At 51.9% G+C, this 19,839-nt stretch overlaps 1 protein-coding gene across 8 annotated transcripts in view; it reads right to left on the bottom strand.

Annotated features, from left to right (window-relative positions):
* Positions 1 to 446: 446 nt before the first annotated feature.
* Positions 447 to 19,839, bottom strand: part of PHACTR4 (phosphatase and actin regulator 4) — a 63,996-nt gene continuing 44,603 nt past the window's right edge. For 6 of the 8 annotated variants that reach the window (XM_064635021.1, XM_064635020.1, XM_064635024.1 and 3 more), the window contains 12 exons: positions 13,973 to 14,149; positions 13,433 to 13,513; positions 10,382 to 10,546; positions 9,905 to 10,264; positions 6,614 to 7,190; positions 5,769 to 5,992; positions 5,169 to 5,319; positions 4,527 to 4,582; positions 3,574 to 3,635; positions 2,596 to 2,733; positions 1,600 to 1,676; positions 447 to 1,058 (listed from right to left, as the gene is read on the bottom strand). In XM_064635021.1, coding sequence (XP_064491091.1) covers positions 1,043 to 1,058; positions 1,600 to 1,676; positions 2,596 to 2,733; positions 3,574 to 3,635; positions 4,527 to 4,582; positions 5,169 to 5,319; positions 5,769 to 5,992; positions 6,614 to 7,190; positions 9,905 to 10,264; positions 10,382 to 10,546; positions 13,433 to 13,513; positions 13,973 to 14,149 — 2,084 coding nt within the window. In that variant the 3' untranslated portion in view covers positions 447 to 1,042. Of the gene's footprint in view, positions 1,059 to 1,599; positions 1,677 to 2,595; positions 2,734 to 3,573; positions 3,636 to 4,526; positions 4,583 to 5,168; positions 5,320 to 5,768; positions 5,993 to 6,613; positions 7,191 to 9,904; positions 10,265 to 10,381; positions 10,547 to 13,432; positions 13,514 to 13,972; positions 14,150 to 14,912; positions 16,503 to 19,839 lie in introns of those variants that run through there. The other 2 variants (XM_064635026.1, XM_064635023.1) reach the window with 2 other exon arrangements.

Genomic DNA, 19,839 nt, shown 5'->3' with positions numbered 1-19,839 from the left:
CTCACACATGGTTTAGGTTTTGTGCATAATACAGCAGTGGCCTATAACAGATTCTTTTTTTTTTTTTTTTTTTAAACCCCCACATTTCAGAAGAACTTCTTTCAGAAGAGAAATATCATCTTTTTAAGGTCACTTTTTAAACCTCTTCCTCCACTCCCTTCGACCCACACAGTGAAATTCATCAAGTTTCCAGTAGGTTTAGCTGTAAAAATGAGAAAAAAAGGCAAGTTTCAACCCTGATTTGGGAGAGTAAAAAACATCTGAGAGGAAGCCACAATAAAAAGGATTGACTACTCTCACCTTTTCCCCGAATTAAAAAGTTTTAAAAGGCAACAGTCATTTTTCTGGTTCTGTAATTTGTTAAACAATCCTAGATATCTCGAGATCTGTTATTAACATCACAGCAAGTGTGAGAGGGTGGGGAGGGAATGTTTCATACATCTGTGGTTTTTGTTGTTTTTGTTTGTGTTTTTTTTTACAAAAAGGATGCAGCATATGTTAATACCTATACAGTTCCCTTCCAGCACAACAAACCGTTGGTCAGTAGTGATTCAGGACATTAAGGACATGACAGAAACAAGCAAAACCCCCCAAAATAACGAGTGACATGTCAGTTGTGTGCCAGGTTTCTCTGTACACAGCTAATATACACACACGTGCTTCCAAGCACATCCTCTCCTCAGCTTCCCAACACTAGAGCTGCCTTTTTTTCTTTTTTCCCCCCCTTTCCTCGTGGAAAAGAGGAGGAATTGCATCCCAAAAAGGAGTCTGTTCCCCTGGGCATGGTCTCCTGGCAGGGGGTTATTGCTGAGACACACGAGGTATAGTGTCAGTTCCAGCCTGATGGCACGAGAGACGTGTTTGTTCCAGTGAAATGCTACATTCAGACAGGATTCCCCTTTCCCTGGCTGAAAGCCCTTTTCTGGACATGGGTGGAAGGCAAATCTTGGAAGAGCCAGGGTTCCACCCTCACTGTATTGCCTAGGAGAGGGACGCAGAGAACTTCCAGGCCTCTCGGGTCTCTTGCTCCCTTCTTGGAAGATTATGGTCGATGGTACCTGAAAGCCAAGTGAAAAATCTGAGTGTTGTCCAGGTTAAATGGTTAGATGGCCAAAGAGGGTAAATTGAATTATCTCAGAGCTCCCAGCCCTCGGGGAAGCTGTAAACATCAAACCATTTCACCTTTTGTGCTCTGCAAACAACTCCACCTCACAAAGCTGGAAGGAAAAGAATCACTTGGGCCACAATTCACAGGTGACTTCACAGATAATGTCCCAGCTCATTACCAAGGTGTTTTGTGGTTGTGGCTTCTCTAGCCCCAGCAAAGTCCACTCCAGCTGCAAGGTCCCACTGGTTTCAGATGCATTGCAAACCAGTCACTGGTCACTTTGAGTTTCCAGGGTGGAAGCCCCAATTTTTTAAGGAAAACCAACACACTTTGTGTCTGCTACTGCTCCGATCACCCCTCACCACCAAGGCAGGAGGGGACATTCAATCTCCCATTTCTGCACAGACAATTTTTCTGCTCCTCAGCACAGCACCCAAGGGCAGAACTCTAACAGCTCCTACAAGACAAACTCTTGAGTAACATGTTCTCACCTCGTGAACTGCTTGCTCTCCTCATGCACTTCCATTTCAGAGCTCTTAAACTCATTCAGCTCCTTCCTGATGGCCGCCTGCACAGAGGGGGAGATTTTTTTTTTGAGCAAGGAAAGGGCTCAGGTTGCAGCAGCCACACCAGCTTTGGCAGTTCGTTCACACTAAACTGAATTTAATCTGCCCCACCTCCTCCACCTCAGGGCTGGGCAGTCCCACAGGTGGCCAGGGAGGACAAGGACAGACTTCCCTGCCAGCTTTTTGCCTGAGCCTGCAAGGAACAACGTTCCTCTGACCCATGGCCTGCATCCTTGGTGTGTCCAGGAAGGGAATGGAGCTGGGGAAGGGTCTGGAGCACCAGGAGTGATGGAGGGAGCTGGGGGGTCTCAGCCTGGAGAAAAGGAGGCTCAGGGGGGACCTTCTTGTGCTCTACAACTCCCTGACAGGAAGGGGGAGCCAGGGGGGGTCAGGTTCTGCTCCCAGGGAACAAGAGACAGGATGAGAGGAAATGGCCTCAAGTTGCACTAGGGGAGGTTTAGATTGGATATTAAGGAAAATTTATTCACCAAAAGGGTTGTCAAGCCCAGGGCAGTGGTGGAGTCACCATCCCTGGAAGTGCTCAAAGAACACATGGATGTGGCACTTGGGGACATGGGTTAGTGATGAATGTGGTGGTGCCAGGTCAAAAGCTGGACTCAATGATCTCAGAGGGCTTTTCCAACTTAAACCATTCCATGATTTTATGATTCTTACATCACTCAGAAGCTGATGCAGAGGCCATGCTGGCCTGCAGCCCCTGCCTCCCTGGGCTCCACCTCACCATGAGGCAGCAGGAAGCAGAGCTGGGACAGCACACGCGGGTAAAGGGACACTGGTGGTGCTCGGTGGGAAGGCAGAGGGAAAGATGAAGAGGTGAAGCAAGAGGAACAGAGCAAATCTCCTTGGCTCCCACCCTGGTGTGGCTCCCCTCCCACCTGGGGCCAGGACACTCCCCGTTACCTTGTCAGCTGGTGTCAGCTTTGTCCACGGCTTATCCGCTCGCCGGTCATAGTCCTGAGCATCTGTTACTTCCACGTATTCATTAAACCTCAGGATCTTCCTGGCCTGCAGCTCTGCCACCGTAGGCCTTTGGCTAAGCTGAACACCAGCAAGAACAAAGGAGGTTAGCCTGAGCCTTGTCCACGAAGCAGATCAGGGCTAAGCACCCTGAGCAAAACTAAAACCAGTTCCCTCGCTGGGGCTGAGCCACAAACACTGCCAGGTCCTGCTCACATCCTGCAAGGGAGCAGGCAAACCCTCTTACAGACTGGATATTCCCATTTGGATCATCAGGCCAGGAGAGGGCAGAACCCAGGACACATTGCCACAAAGAAGGAAGACAAAAGGTTTGGGAATATCTATTAAACGGTGAGCCCTGCATGACACCCCTCAACTCAACCCCAGCAATGGCAACACTCACATTTCACACCCACAGGCCCCGAGGAAGCTTTTCCCACCCCTCAACTCAACCCCAGCAATAGCAACACTCACATTTCACACCCACAGGCCCCGAGGAAGCTTTTCCCAGCCATGAGTAACAATCCCAAGTAACCCGGATGTAACAGCTCAAAGCAGCTGCTGCTCTGCTCAGCTCCCACACCGCTGTTGCTTTAGAAATGAGTTTTAGGAAGCCTGGTGTGAGTTGTGGCCACTGAAGAGCTGTGCTAGAGCAGAAAGGTTTGCTGGCCTGGCAGGTGCCAGGTGCCAAATTTAGTTCTCGTCTCTCTCGTTACGCTCGCTGCCAGCTCAGATCTGTCACTGCCAACGGCGCCAGCGGCTCCCCGCGGGTGACAGCCCTCGTGCCAAGGTCCCCGCAGCCCGAGGGCGCTGGGGACACTTACACAATGGCCCCGTGACTGCCCCCGCAGCACGGTGCCCACGCCGTGCCCGTTGCCACCAGCCCTGCCAGGTGGCCGTCACCACGGGGGCCAGCAGTACCTTTCTGGTGAGCCGGCGCTTGATCTCGCGCTTCTCAGCTTGGCGGTCAGCTTCATTCTTTGCTGCCAAGGGGGGGGAAAAAATACATTTTTCATGTAAGCATCGGGCTTTGAAAAGGGAATTCTGGGTTTGAACAAAGCAGAGCGTGGAGCTGCATGGGATTATCTACACATCTGAAGGCTCACTGTGGCATGTCTGCGCTTAGGACGGGCACAGAGCGCAGCCCAACTCAACACAGAGTCACCTCCTGGACTAGGAGGGGCCATACAGCCCTTAAACAGCACCACTGAGTCATTCTCATGTTAAAGACTAAGGCCTATGTTGCCAAAATACATCCCAGCCACTCTGCAGCTCAGTCCTCCCCAAAGCTTTTAGAGTTTAAAAGAAAATAAAAGCACAGATAAATATTTTAAATGGAAACTTCCTGAACTGACATTTCCCTTTCCTCATGATGTTTATTTAAAACTTTTGCAGAACGAGATATGGCCAAGAGAAACAGCCCTGACTGAGCGATGCACTGCTGCTTTTGGGATCATGCAATGCAATGCTGTAATGTCTGGACCACAAATGAAAGTCCAGCCCAAACAAAACACCTTTCACAGCCCTTGCTGGGTAACAGCAGAGTCTGAACCAGCTCACACACTCTGAGGTGCCAGGCAGGAATGGTTGGAGTTGGAAGGGACATCAAAGATCACCTGCCATGGGCAGGGACACCTTCCACTAGCCCAGGTTGCTCCAAGCCCTGTCCAACCCAGCCTTGGACACTTGCAGGGATGGGGCAGCCACAGCTTCTCTGGGCAACCTCTGCCAGGGCCTCCCCACCCTCACAGGGAACAATCGCTTCCCAAAATCTAATGTAAACCTGTTTCAGTTTAAAACCATCCCCTCCCAATGAACTAAGACATTACAGGCAAACACTGCATTTCTCAGGACCCCACACAAGTGCTACTCACGCTGCAGGATGTTCCTCTGCTCCAGCTCTTCTGCTGTGGGTCTCTGGCTCAGTCGCCTGAAAAATGTGTGACAAGTGCATTATGTTGTATCTGGTCACTCCTCAGCAGGGGATGAAGGACACAACTGCCTGGTTTTGGTGCTCTGGAGAGCCTCCTCCACACCCTCATTCGCCAGCGGGGATCACTGCTGCCCTGTTTGTGCTCTGCTCTGCTCAAACAGCTGCTCAGCCCCCAGCACGGGTCTGGGAAGGGCTCTGGACCCTCAGAAAGCAGCTGTGCAGGGAACTCAAGCACAGAGCGGAGCCTGGACTGTCACCAGCTTTATCCACCCACCCTGCACCCATCCACACCTTTCTACACCATCTGTATTTTACATTTCTGCAGCCCTTGAGATTTTCCCTTCCCGTTCCACTTAACCTCTGGAAACAGGGGCCTGTCAGGGGCTATTGCTCAACTCCAACAGGAACTCCCAACTTTTCTAAGCAGGAAGGAACAGCAACACTCATCCTCCCAGCCCTGCTCCAGCTGCCGTGCCCAACCACCCACCCTATTCCAGCACAGGCTACTTAGACAAGGCACCAGCTTTGCCCATTCCCACCCCAGCCAGCAGCTCAGACAGAACACCCTCCTTGTTCTCTGTACCTGATGAGCGTTGTCCCGATCTGGTGCCGGATCTCATTCCACTCCTCCTTGCTCTTCCGAGGGAAGACGATCTTGTCCTCCTGCGGCGCGGTCGCGTTCCCCAGCTTTATAGCCAGCGTGTCTTTCCTCTTCACCTTGTTGGCCAACGTGCCTGCGGGGAGGGAGAGCAATGGGATGCAGCTCAAGGCTGCAGAGCCTGAGCACAGCGATCCCAGCCACCATCCCTGGCAGTTGTGCTCCCCCTGAGGGAGAACCGTCCTCTCTCCTCGTGTTTCCCAAGCTCTGTGCTTCGCAGCAGCATCCAGCGCTCCTGTGTGACGCCACATGCTCACCTAAAGCTGTCCCACCCGAGGGGCTGGGACAGCACAGGCTGCTGCAGGAGCCATCTGCAACTGGAGGGGTGCACTCAGCAGGTGAGAGCACAGGTTTGGCTGCAGAGCCTTGCCAAAAGCGAGGCAGAGGACATGTGGTACATCATGAAACCGAGAACCAGCTGCTCTGCAGCGCTGTGGGAACCAGCTCTTTGATCCAGAGCTCAGTACAGCCAGGCACAGGTTCAGCAGAGAAATAAAAAAGCCAGCTGCAATGTCAAAGCCTTACTGTTATGGCTTTCATCTTCCTCCTCATCCTCATCATCTTTGTAAAGGATGGGCCCCTCCGAGTCAGAGTCGCTCATCCCTTCGTCTCCTTCCTGCTCCTCTGGCAGGACCTGGGGTACCAGTTTGGGGATGACTGTGACAGATGGCACATCTCCAATATATACACGAGGTCCCAGATTCTGTTCCTCTTCCTGGTCGTCTTCTTCCTCTTCCTCATCGTCTGGACTAACAAGAAGCACACTGTTACACCTCTTAACACATGGCACAGGGGCTGGGGAAGATCCTTGGGATCAACAACTCATTAGTTCTCCCCAAGGGAGCCCAGGAAACAGAGGTGCAAGAGCCATCCCAGGATCCTGCACTGTCCCCTCTTCCCATAGCACAGGGAACTCTGGCAGAGAAAATGCCTGAGGCAGGTTCTGCAGAACCAAACAGCCCTCTGACCCCACTACTTTTTTTTTGGGGGGACTTGCAGGTTCAGCTCTGCTATAACAAGACAGCCCTTTTCCCACTTCAGTTTTGCAAAATGAAAGGCTAAGGAAGGCCACAAATGGATGCAATCCAAGACCTTGTTTTGTCTTGGTGCAATAAAGACAGGCCAGGCCTGGATTCCTGGCATCAGCCTGTGTTTGCAGTCTGGAACCCATTTCCCTTTGTGAGCAGTAAAATCCCAGAACCAGGGGTAATTTCGCCGGGAAGTTGTTCTGGCCCTTAAGAGGCTGAGACACAGATTTGGCCAACACAGAAAGTGGTTTCAGCAGAGACACCAGGCCTGCCCAGAGCCCTCCTCACCACCACAGGCTCTCAGGAGCTGCCAGAGCCAGCACACGTCCAGGGGGTACTCACACTTTGAGCATCTCGATGGTGACGGGCAGGGACCTCGTCCTGCCCAGGGTGCCATTGTCATCCCCGAATCCATCGTTCTCAAAGAGCAGGGAGTGAGCCCTGTGGGACCCCTCGGGAGGGGGGGTGACGGGCAGGGGGCTGTTCAGAGCCTGCTGGATGCGGATGTGCAGCGGGATCTGGGGCAGGCGGGGCAGCACGTGGGGTTCTCCGAAGCCTTGCTCCGCCGTCCTCTTCAACACTTCCACGGACCTGAACTCCTCCGGGGGAGGAGGGGTCTCGCTGGGCAGGTCCAGGGAGCGCGGGGGGTCCAGGGTGGGGGTAGGGGCGGGCAGGGGCATGCGTGGGGGCTCGGGGGGCACGTGTGTGGGCAGGGGTGGTGAGGGCGAGGGCGGTGGGTGAGCCGAGCTCACGTGCAGCGGGATCGGCGCCGGGCGAGTCGCCGTCCCCGTCCTGTCGTTGAGGGGCTTGGAGGGGACAACTTCTGACGTGTTGTTGGGCACGATGCCCCTCTTCGGGGGGAGAGGAGGGGAAGGCTTGGACAAGGCGGTACCACTGTTCATTGCTTGGGAAAGTTCAGCTGGAAATAAAAACCACAAAAGCCACGGTGTTTAACGGGGAATTTTCCAGCTACCCTTCAGCAGTGTGGAAAGCACGGCAAGGCAGAGCCCAGGACTGAACAGACTCTGCTGCTTTTTACTGGAACGCGGTGCCAGAAATAACCAGGTTGCAAGGCTCTAGTTTGTCCTTCCTGCAGCAAAGGTAAGACTTGGGAGAGCAGCCAAAAACAAGCAGGCTGGGAGAGATCCTGCTGCTCTGGAGAGAGAGGAATGGCACCAGCCCTCAAGTGACAGCACAGGGAGCTCGCCCAGGAACGCGGGCACTTTATGGCTGTATTTACACCAACAAAGGAATCTGACACATCCAGGACATCCTAGACTCCAGTTGTGTTAACAGCTCCCCTACACATTAAAGAACTTTTTGGGAAGTCTCAAAAAGTCTTAAAGTCCTACCTTTTGCTCAAAGGCAAAAGTCAGCAGAGCTGCAGGTAGCAGCGTGCTCTTCCCACTGCCACTCACCCATCAGACCCAGCCCGAGAACACCCTGCTGGGCCAGCAGCTCCTCAGGATGAGATTCCACTTTATTCCCTCTGAACTCTGTTCCTTAATGCCCAAATAAACTACAAAACAACTAGCAAAACTTCCCAAAATACCTAAAAGCCTTGAGCCTACATATCTGCTGTGTGATGGAGGAGAGAGGGAGAAATGGAGACCCAGGAAATGCCTGCAGTGGGCAACCTCAGGTTCCTCAAACCCCGCTCCACTCCTAGGGAAGAAGCTGCACCAGTGAAGACAGCTCTTCCCTTAGGAATTTGCAGCATCTAACATCCACATATCCATGGCTCCTGGGGCTTGGAAAGGCTTTGCCTGAAGCGGGTGAGACTTGCTGCTCGTTCCCCCGGAGCGGGTGATGTGACACACGCATGTTGTGACACACCCATGTTGTGACACACCCATGTTGTCACACCCGTGTGCCCAGCGCGGAGCCGGGAGGAACCCGCAGCGCAGGCACCGCGAGAGGGTGCTGCGAGCAGGAGCGTTCCCGGAGATAAGGCCGCATAGCTGGAGAGAGGTGGGCACATTTTTGGGATGTTTAGCATTTTCAGACTTTCCCCCCCGTAGATTAAGGGCAAGATTGTGCAAAACACCGAGTGCCCTCAGCTCCAGCCCAGGGGGCTCCAGTGTCTCCTGAAACATGCCCTGGGGCTGCTGCCAAGCTCTGGGACAGCAGGACAGCACCCTGTTCCCTGCTTGCTCCTTCAAGTTGCTGCTGAATAAATTCCCACTCCCCAGAAGGCTTCCCTGAGCCTTATTTTCAGCTGCTGCATCAGACACAAGAACTGCTCTGAGAATGAGCATCGTCAGGAATTTTAGGACAAAGGGGTGACCTTTCCTCTCCCCTCCCTTCCCCTGCACACCCCGTGGCTGTTGGGAAAAAGCAGGATGGCTCTGAACAGATGTTGGACACACTCCTGTCTCCAGCCACACTTCTCGTTCCACAAGTACCTCCTGCAATCAGCACTGGGGCATTTCAAATGCCATCTGCAGCCTGTGCAAGCAGCTTAAAGAAAACAAGAAGGTATTTCATGGAGTGCTCGGGCATGGCCAGGCTAATTGAGCTGGTCTGGCACTCTGGAGTGTTTAACACCATATCAAGGTCACTTGCAAAACCTGCCAGAGCAAGGTGAGCCCCCAAGCAGAGCAGAGCCATCAGCTCACACTGAGAGCTCAGGCTACTTCAGATGGCAACTTGCACATCCACCACTGCCTCCCAAACCACACCTGGGGAACGCCTCCAGTTTCTGTGATAACAGTGCAAACCTGTGGGACTGATCTTCCCAGGAGCCTCCCTCCTCCTCTGTGTCCAAAGATTAGGAGGTGTCTGTGACAGAACTGTCTGAGATACAAACACACTGCATAGAAGTCATCCCAGCTCTCAACGTTGCATCTTTAAGACACCTCCCAGAACTCCTACAGAGAGCAGAGACTAAAGGAGCTTTAAGAAACTCTCCCCCAAATCTTCTGCTTAGAAAAGTAACAGAGATAAAGACATTTAATTCTCTAAGCGGGAAGATTCAGCTCAAATTACAGTTGAGCTGATTTATCCATGGGACAAGACTTAAGGGCAAGACTAATATGGCAATATCCCAGCCACAGACCTTAGAGGAGGTGCCTGAGTAGAACCAGGGAAGCCTGAATTATCCCTGCCAGCTCCTGGCCTCTCTGCACTAAGTGGAAACCACATGGCCCTGCAGTGACAGCCATGACAGACATTTTTTGGTGTGATATGCATTTTTCGGGTTAGTTTGTTGGTTTTTTTCTTTCCCAAAACCAGCTGAAAGCAGGAATTGTCCCTGACCACAGGCTTGCAAAGCAAAATCTCATCCACCATCCCCCAATCCTGGCTGAATCCCAGCCCTCAGCAAAGCATCAACATTCAGACACTGCCTTAGAGCTGACAGAGGAAAAGCAGGCAGGGACTCCTTCCTGCAGGTAGCTGTTGGGAACAGATTGGATGGCTCACAGCAGAGGACTCCAGTAATTACACTGTTCCCAGCACACATGTGTCCTGGCTAAACACTGGCAGATCCAAGTCCAAACTGGACTGTTTCCAGGAAAAACGGTCAGACACTCATGATAAAACTAAAAATCTTCCCTTATGAAGGGAAGAGAGTCTTGGAGCAGTGGCTCCAGGACATCCCAGAGTACAAAAATCAGCTCATGGGTCACTTACCTATTAGTGAGTTGCTATTTCTGTTGACAGGTTTGGGTGGGGGGACAGGAGGCTGTTTGGCAGGAGCTGTGCTGGTTGTACTGGTGGGAGCAGTAGTGTTGGCACTGGCAGGAGCGGGGAGCAGAGTCCTGGGGGCTGGGGAAGGGGCAGCTGTGGGATTGACTGTCTTTGCTGCAGTGGGGGCTGTGGTGGAGGGGGCAGTTCTTGCAGAGCTGCTGGCGGGCGTTGGATCCTTTGCCTGCGCCTCGTTTGCCTCCTGGGAGGTGGAGGGAGGTCTTTTTGGAGGGAGGAGAGGCTGTCTGGGAACATGTGGCTCCTGAGGTGGTTCCAGTTCGGGCCCAGGGTGGCTGCTGGAGGAGCCTGCAAAGGGAGACAGCTCAATTTAAGGGACTGGAGAGTGGAAACAATCAGATGGGAATTCAAAACTGGTCCTGGGATGACCTAAAACCCCGATTTTGCACATATCCACTTTCTTACCCTGCCTCTTTTTTGGTTCCTCTGCTGGAACAGGCTTCCTAAGGCTGGAGGGCTTTGTGGCCTCTTCCTCCTGGCTGGGCAGGTCACAGACCCCGGGCCCACTGATGGGGACTGTGTGGCCATTCTTCAGTGCAGGGGGGTTCAGCTTCTCTGGCTCTTCACCATCTGCAAGGGGATGGGAGGGGAGAGAAGCAAACAGTAAACACTCAGAAGGCAGGAGAGAGGAGAGCTGGCTGAGCTGACTGAACCACCAGAGAGCCACACCAACTTCTCTGAAGCAGCTGGTCTTCAGTCACCTTCCACACAGGAGAGCACAGCAACCACCCAGCTGGGGCTGGGAGCCCTTGATTTCATTGTCAACAACTGTACAGCTCTGTATTATCCCATCAAAGGTTTTTCTTCTTCCTGTCCTGCCCTTCCTCCCGGTGTGCCCAGTGCTGTACCACAGCCCAAAGAAGTTGTAACTGCAGTCAAAATACTCCAGCAGCTTTTGTATCCACCCATCATCACAGAGCGGCCACCAACTCCCTGCTGCAGCAGATTCCAACACGAGCCAGGGCATCTGTTGCACATGCAATAGTAGATTTTTATAAAGTCTTAAAGTTACTGGAAGCACTTCTGTTTTTCTTCTGTTTCTACTCTGAATTTGGCACAAAAACCAATGCTCGACCCCAAACATTCTGCAGCGAGGCAGAATTCCCCACTTTACCTTTGTTTTAATCAGATGTAATGATACAGCTCCAGAATCTGATGTATTGGCTATTTCTGCTTTCACAGATTCTAGCATGGAGTTTCCCAAGGTCAGAAGCAAAACCTCTTTTGGAAAAAGTTCCACTTTCCAGCCCGTAATTTTGAGAGCATTTTAAACCCCGTGAGGAAATACTCAACCATTCTTTGCAACTGCCCTGGCAGGACAATCTCTTGATGATGTTATTCCCAATATCAGACTTCAGCACTCACTCTAATGGGACCTTGCCCATTTTGATTGCTTTCCAACTCAAGAAAACTTGGATACATCATCAATTTGATCAAAAATCCTTTCAGTCTATCCTCTCTGAACCAACTGCAGCCCGTGGCATCAAGGCCCCCCAGACTGCAGACCCCAGCACACCCTGCTGCTCTGATTTTTGGTCATTTATTCCATTGCCCTCTTTACCTCTCCTCTCTCCCCCAAGTATTACCTCCCCTTCCCCAACCTGGTGTGATTCAGAAGCTGAAAGCAAAGCTGCCAAGGAGCCAAAAGCTCTGCAGGATTTCTCTTCCACGAGCAGCAGCCTGGGTTCCTGGGAGGAGCTGGCAGACGGCGCTGCCCCGCTCGCTCACTGCCCTTCCCTGAAAGGCAGGAAGCACAGACAGCAACAAGAGGGAGTTTCCTCCTCAGACAGGGCTGAAACTCAAGGCATGAGCCAGAGGTTTTTATAGAGCTGCTTCTGGTTATCCAAAGTTTTCAGCAAGGGAGGCAGGAACAGTAAGATCCAGCTTTCCTTACCACTCAACCCTGCCTGCCCTTCTCACCACCTCCCTCCTAATTTCAGCTCCAGTGGCCTCCTTCAAGGTCAGGAGATCCAATGCCATCTCCTTTTCCTTACTCTGAGCCCAGTACCCACAACCTGGAACCCTGAGAGCAGCAAGGCCTCCTCTCCCAGCCTCACCTTCACCACACCTCCTTCCCCACCTCCTCACTTCCCCATCTCAAAGGGTTTCCAGCATTTTAACCCCGCTAAGAACTCGCCTAAGGAAATTAACTGACCTTGTAAGAGCAGCTTTTAGAACTGCAAGCAAACACAATAACCCACCCTCACGTCTTATGACTGCCCAAGTGCCTTAAACTCCCAGGAGGGATTTAGATAATGCGCCTCTAATCTGCCCCTCCTGCCAGCACCCACTGCTCCCTCGTGCTGGGGGTTTGCACTTTGGCCACATTACACCCATCTTCTGCTTCTAAAAGCAGAGCAGATGACTCAAAGAAGAAAATAATTCCACCCCTAAGCCAGGCTTCTGTTACACCCTTACAGCGTGGACAGTCTCGCTCTCCTCTGCCATCTCCAGTTGGAAGTTTGGTGCCCAAAGTCTTTGATGTCTCTTCCAGTTTCATCCTGTGACCTCACACCTTCCTGTACCCGGTGAACTCTTCCTCCAGCGCTGCACTGACACCCTTGGGTGGGTGTAGAGGCAGCATTACAGCAAAGCTGTGTCAAGACTCTTTCTCTCAGGTTTGCTTTCAGTGGTTTGGTCTGAAAACCACTTTTTCACCTCCACTTTCCCACTTTACAGCTTTCTTAGAATGAAATCTGCACCAGGCCAAGGCTGCCTCTGCAGTGTGTCTCCTGAGGTGCAATGACACCCTAATCCAAGGACCATGATCCCACCCAGACAGGTGGGCTGCAACCCCACCTCACCTTCCTGCCCCCTCCCGTGAACCCACACCACCCAACTCACAGCCAGGTGACTCAGTGGTGATCTGAGAACTTATTTTGGCAGCATGATCCAACTCGGAGACAGCAGAGATGACACAGGAGGGGATCAGACTTCTTAGACTTAGATTAAAGCAGGGCAAGCTTTAATAAGCTTAGTGGTGACTATGACACCACACCATGAAGCATCTTTTGGAGGAAATGCAGCTCAGAATTCATTCATTTTTGACTCTTTTCCCAGCTGGGGCCACAGGGTCAGCACCTCTCCCCTAGTGCCACTGGGATTGTGATTGGAACAGCTGGAAGTTGGTGAGTGACAGCAGAGGTTGGCAGGACAGGACAAGGGATCTGGAGCAGGACAGGTAGGGAGGGACAGGATGGGAAGTGAGCCACAGCACAGCCTTCCCACCCTGGAATGTGTCCAAGACAGGCAGTGAGCTTCCTCAGCAGCATCTTCCTCCCTGAGCAGGCTGTGAAAATCAGTGTGTGAAAATCAGACCAGAGAAAGCACTGAAAAGGGTAAAACAGACAGGAACCACAGCAAAGAGCCCTTAAATTTGTGTCCCAAGGGTGAGGTTTGGCCAGAGGAAGATCAGCTACACAGACACAGACAGGAGAAGTTGGTTTGCAGACTCACCCTGCTCAGGCTCTTCCAACAGAACCCCTCTTTTTACCAGCTCCTCTCTTGGCTTTCGCATAGAAATCTTTCGTTCTAAAACTGATATTAAATTGAAAAAAGGCACTCAGAAAACAGGGCAAGCTAGAAGTTCAAGATGATAATTTATTTATTTTTTTTTTTAAGGGATCCTCTGGAGGAAATAAAAGGGCTTCAAATTTCACTGGTTTTGCATGGATTAAGAGGAGGGAGGAGGGACTGCACGTTCAGGCCTGCACTTCACACCACACTGGTGATCGTGGAGCAAACCCTCCCTCCCCACAGCTGCTTGGGGAGGCTCCTTGCAAGAAAGGAATTTATTTGTCTGAAACTACAGCTCCATGGCAAGGTGTTTGTGGAGAGATTGCAGGTGCCAGCCCATCACCACAGTCACACTTTTGGTTCTGACACATGCCAGCACCCAGGCTGGTGACAGCAAGCCCTTCTCAGTGGCCAGATGGCTCGTGGCAGGATTCTCTGTGGAGGAAGGGACACCCACCCAGCCCCCCCCCGTTACTTTACCTTCTGAAGTCTCCTTAAATTTGTCGCTGCTTTTCTTTTTCCTCCACTTCCAGGGTTTGAAGATCTTGCCAAAGCTTGAGAACTTGCTTTTCCTCTTCGTAGGGGGTGTGGTGTCACCCGATTCCAAAACATCTACCCCCATGCCGCCATCACCCGGGGTGTGATCCACCTCCTCGGCTGCAGGGGAGAGGAGGAAAAGAATTATAAAGAGGGAAAAAAGTAAAGAATTATCTCTGTGCTGCAGGTAACAGCTGCCACCTCCCACCAGCCCACCCCACACTGGGAAACAGCAGAGCATGTTCATGCAAAGAAAGGAGCACAACTCCATCCACGGCTCCGTGCAACCCTCACATCAGCTTAGGGAGACGTGACAGGGGCTTCCAGTGTTAACAGGGCAAAAGGAAACTGATAAGGGGCTTCCCGAGACAAGGATTACAGAATTCCAGAATCAATTAGGCTGGAAAAGACCTCCAGGATCAAGTCCAACCTGTGCCCGATGCCCACCTTGTCCCCCCAGCCCAGAGCACTGAGTGCCACGGCCAGGCCTTCCTTGGACACCTCCAGGGGTGGGGACTCCACCACCTCTCTGGGCAGCCCCTTCCAGTTCCTGACAACCCTTTTTGTAAAGAAATTCCTCCTGATGTCCAACCTGACCCTCCCCTGGCACAGCCTGAGGCCGTTCCCTCTCCTCCTGTCCCTTGTTCCCTGGGAGCAGAGCCCGACCCCCCCCCCCGGCTCCCCCTCCTGTCAGGGGGTTGCAGAGCCAGAAGGTCCCCCTTGAGCCTCCTTTTCTGCAGGCTGAGCCTCCCCAGCTCCCTCAGCCACAGATTAGTTTAATTTTGCAGCATCCCAGCTTTGCCCACAAAACACAAACCCCTTTTGCTGGACACAAATCACGACACGAACACAAACACTTCCAGCCCACCAAGCCGACACTCACGACTGTCTGCACACCCCAAGAATCACCAGACCCGTTCCAGCAGCTGGATGTGCTACAACTCAGCCTCTCGGATTTTTCCCACTATAAATAAGGGCAGCAAAGCTGGCCAAGAGCAACAACTCCACAGGAAAGGGACACAATACAGGCCCCCGCTCCACCTACTGCCCTGGAGTCCCTGGAGAACAACACAAGAAGGACACGGAGGTGGGAAGGGACACACACACAAAAAAAGAAAAAGCCACAACACCCAACTCAAAGAAAACCACTTTTGAAGCAGAACCAGAGCATGAAAACACTAATCTGGGGACTGTCGATCCCGATGTTGCTGTTCTGGGGGTATTTGATGGAACATGAGGGAACACTTACAATCAGCACAATCCAGCACTGCCTGCAAAAAAATAAATCAGTGCACACAAGCTAAGTGAAGCCAGCTGGTGCCTGCTCATGGCAGGATTTACAGAGCCACAATCCCTCGCCTTCTAAAGGCAGGAACACGCGAGATCCGTCGCAGAGCTCCGTGGAAAAAATCCTATGGAAAAAAAGAGACGTCCCCCAGCCCTGCCCGACACCACACACGGCAGGCTGGGGTGTCCTGGTACAAACTGCACCCCTGTGTCTGGTTTTGGAGCCTCCAAGTCAGACGTTGGGGAGCTTGGGAGAACAACAGAGCTTTCAGTCAACTGCAGAGAAGCCTGTAGGACCTGCCTGCAGAACAGACAAAGCCCCGTAGGTAACGTGGAAAGTTCAGCCAAGAATCCCATCTCCTGAGGGCAAGAGACTGGGAAAGGAATTTTAGGGGAAAGCCATTTTGCACATAGGACAAAGAGCTAGTAATGTATCTGCTGTATCCTACAAGTATCCACTGAGGATCCGGGCCCAGATGTGAAAAAGCAGATTCCTGTCAACACCAGGGTGAGCACGTTCAGGGCAGGGAAAAAATAACAAACAGGAGAAAAATGAGTTGTTTGATGGAGTTCTACCCACAACCCTGCAGTGCTTCCCAGCAGGAGATCTCAGATCCCAGGAAGGGTCAAGCACAGGGAGCCACAGCCATGGGCTCATGAGGAGCCTGGGGACAGGCTGCAACACAGACAGACCCCAATATTCCAGTCTGAGCACACATGAAATGGAAAAACCACTGAAAAATAGGGAAGAGAAGAACAGCCGAGGGAAACCAGAGAGTATTTCAGCAGGAGGATCTCGATCATGTGAGAAGTGATGGAGGAAGGAAAGCCAGCCCAGCATTCTGGGCTGTGGAGAGGCTGGAGGGGCACGGAAGTGCCATGGAAGTGCCATTGTGCTAACCAGCCTGACAAACCCTTTCCAAAGCTAACTATGGCCATTCCAGACTCTACCCAAAATTCCTGACCCTGCCAGCTCTGTACAGGTCTCTCCTCTCACTCACAGAACTCCAGATTTCACACATGGGGGTTGATGGATTTTGTGTTGGGTTGTTGGTTGTATTTTTGTCTAAATCAGCCCCATAACAGAAAGTCCCTCACTCTGAACTGGTCAGAAGCTGGTGCCAGCCAACATTTATTTGAAAAAGCAAGATAAATTCAGCATCTGAGCTGCTTTTAAACAATAAAAAAACCCCAACCCTGGCTTCATAACAGGAGAGAAATTGGGTGGAAAATAACACACACGATGTCAGCACCGATCTGTGATTTTTCTGCAGGGACAGAGGGAGGGTGGGTAGTTGGAAATGGGGGCAAAAAAAAAAAAAGAAAAAAAAAAAAAAGAAAAAAAAAAAAAAAGAAAAAAAGGCATTTCCAGCTCCCAGAAACCCCAGAGGAATTGTCTGGATTTTTGGAGGCACTTTCTTCAGAGACCAGAGCATTAGCCCTGGAGTTGTACATGTAATTTTAACAAACAGTATTCACTGTGTTCAACGGAGCGTTCCCAAACTTCACCAGGCAGGCACGAGCACTTGCCAGGCACAGGCTGGGGGCTGGACGTGGATCCCAAGTGCCATCAGAGGCACTTCCCTCACCTTTCCAAGCAGAACAATGCTGAAGGCAGTCAGACCACGCTCCCTTCACATCCATCCCCTCCCTGCTCTGAGGAATGTCACTCCTGTGCCGCTGCCACCCAAGGTGTCAGAGTACTGCACTAAGCAAAGGAAGTTATTAAAAGTAAACTCAGCCCTCGGGTCCAGGGATTAATGAAGAGCCCTCAGCAGGCTGGGATGTCTCCATTTCCAATTAGAGGGAGAACAAGCAGCATTCCCCCACCACGGTCCCCTCGGAGCAGCCGGGGAGGAGCAGGGACATGAAAGGATGAGCCGAAACTGCGGGAGACACACGATACCCCCCGAGCGGGAGCAGCTCGGAGCAGGGAGGGTGGGGAGAGCCCACATGCGATTTTTACTCCAGGCAGAACCTCTTCCAGCAGCTCCTGCAGGCCCAGGTCTGGCTGTCAAAGCAAATACCATCCCGGGGTGGAGTTTCACTGCCAGAATTGCAACCACGCAGGTGAACACGGGAGGTTTCACAACGACCTTCACATCGATCACTCGGTTCTTTTCTCTGCCTCGCTGCTCCCTCGGCCGTGTTACAACTGCTCCGAGGCTCCTGCCGTGCTGGACAACACGAAAACACTCGGGTTTGCTGGTTTGTAATTGGTTTGTTGGTTTGTCTAACAACAGCCAGGCAAGAGGGGGAGACAGGCACAACCCTTCGGAGCATTAAACCGCTCAAATCATTTCCCAAACCATCCTTTTGCTCTGTGTAGAATAAAACTCGACATGTTACTAAACATCCCGGGATGCCAGGGAAGCAATTCCCTCCTCAATCCCCGCTGGGATTCCTTTTGTCCAGTTGTTCTGCTGGCAGGAGAGCCTGTCCTGCCCTTCCCCGGCACTCTTCCTTTTCCCATCCCTAATTACACACGGACATAGACATTTAAAGCCGTCTGTTGTGAAGCAATTATGACACTCAGTGCTAATGAGCGGGTGGGTCGGCAGCTGTAGGTGAGATTTACTGATCTGTATTCAAATAACCTCATTGTTCAGTGATTGTTCACGTTAGACAGTGCTCACATCCCCTCCAAAAAGGGCCTTCCCTTCCATTCACCGCCTGTTTCCAGCTCAAACCTCCAGGGAACGGTGTGGAGAGGACGTTTCTTGGCTGTGAAGGCAGAGAATCCACCTTGCTGAGGCTGTGCCTCCTCCTCCTCTGCTCCACAAGGTACAGGAGGGTCCTTAAGCTGCTTTGTAATGCAAGGGGGAAACTTCTCCTTATCCGAGTCATGCCCTGGGAACCCGGGAAGGAACCACAGTGCAGTGCCTGGGGAAAGAAACGGGGCCAAAAAAGGGGAACAGGACTCTGAGGGAAGGGTGGGAAGCATCAGGATGCCCTCACCCAACCCAGCCCCTTCTCAGCACCAACGCTGTGCCCAAGAGACCAGCCTCACCCTCACTGTAGTGCCAGGCTGGAAAACCTGCTTTAAATACGTGGAAGAGGTTAAATGAGGTCACACAGGCCTGGGTGAAGCCAGAGTGTCCTCATTAGAAGGTCAAGAGCTTCCCAACTAGCAGGTCCCTAAGGTGCCCCCATGCCAAAGCACGACCTTGTTTAACCTTTCTGGAAGTAGTAGCAGCACACACTTTGGAAAAGCAACCCTGGAGCAGGAAGAGCACCACAGAGCCCACCCTGACACCAGCATGATGTGCTTAATGTTCTGGCAGAGCCCTGGCTGAGGAAAAATCCAGAATAAAATATCACTGCAAATTCAACACGTTGCTCCAGGCTCCTGGGGGGCACGGCCTGGAGCACTCAGATCCCAGGACCCAGCTGGTCCAGGGATGGAGCAATTCCCCAGCTGCCTCCTGCCATTTCAGATCCACCCTCCCAAACACTTACACTGTCCTGATCCCCTTCCATCCAAACAAGCAGGTGAATTTGAGCTGTTTAAACAGCACATTTGTGTTAACCCAAAATGTTTAGACTGAAATAATCCTGGGGAACGTCACAAAGTTGGCACAGCCTGGACACACAAGAAGGCAGGAAGCACCAGCAGTGCCAAGCAGCTCGGGAGGCAATTCCCCATCGGTTTGCTTGGCCAGCTGGTCCTTCCAACCCTTCCCTCATGACACATTTATGCTTAAATCTTGCTGTTAAATTCCAGGTGGAGAAAAGCCTCTTCTCCTTGTGGTGTTGAGCTGCCCCAGTCGAGTTGTTTTGTTTCCCAGAGAAACCATTTCAAGTGGAAGGAGCTGGAAACCCACAGTTGGCCTCTCACGCTGCCTGTGGTGATGTGTCACCTGTTCCCAAAGCTCCTGGCAGGCTTGGGGCTGCCATTCCCATTAAAGAAGGTGAAGCTTTCACTTCCACCACTTGCTCTCAGTGGGTCAAACCGGCAGAGCCAGGATCCCTGGGATCAATTAGAGACACCACACGTGGTCACACCGTGGACACACACACAGGACACCACGCCAGGCAGCTCCCAGCGGGATCACCCACCCATAAATGTCATGGCTTAATGGTCACACCACAGTCCAGGGAGGAAAAGCCACCACATGAGCAAAGAATTAATCCCCATCTTCAGGGATCAAGCCCCAAAACATTTTGTAGAGCAAAGCGCTGCCAGCCTGGAAGAAGGCACAGCAAGGACTTCAGGGACCAACAGGAATAACCAGAAAGCATTCATTTCATTGAGGATCATCCCTCATGTGGAAAACACCTGCAACAGTTATATGAAATATAACTGAATATATATGAAATGCACCTCTGATGCACAGTGTTATAGAATTAAACCCAACCTGGATCTAGTGCAGAATTAGTCCTGGTGAGTTTTTAAACTGTTTTAACTCAGGCCACACACCCTCAAAAGCCAGCCTGGCTACGGAGAAGTTTTGTTTTGTTTTTAACACCATTACTTAAGCTAAAACTCCCTTCAAGATCTGAGTTACAGACCCCAAAAAAGC

Source organism: Pseudopipra pipra, chromosome 24, assembly GCF_036250125.1.
Source record: "Pseudopipra pipra isolate bDixPip1 chromosome 24, bDixPip1.hap1, whole genome shotgun sequence".
Taxonomy (NCBI): Eukaryota; Metazoa; Chordata; class Aves; order Passeriformes; family Pipridae; genus Pseudopipra; species Pseudopipra pipra.
The sequence above is the reverse complement of the archived record's forward strand: the minus strand, read 5'-3'. Positions and strand labels throughout refer to the sequence as shown.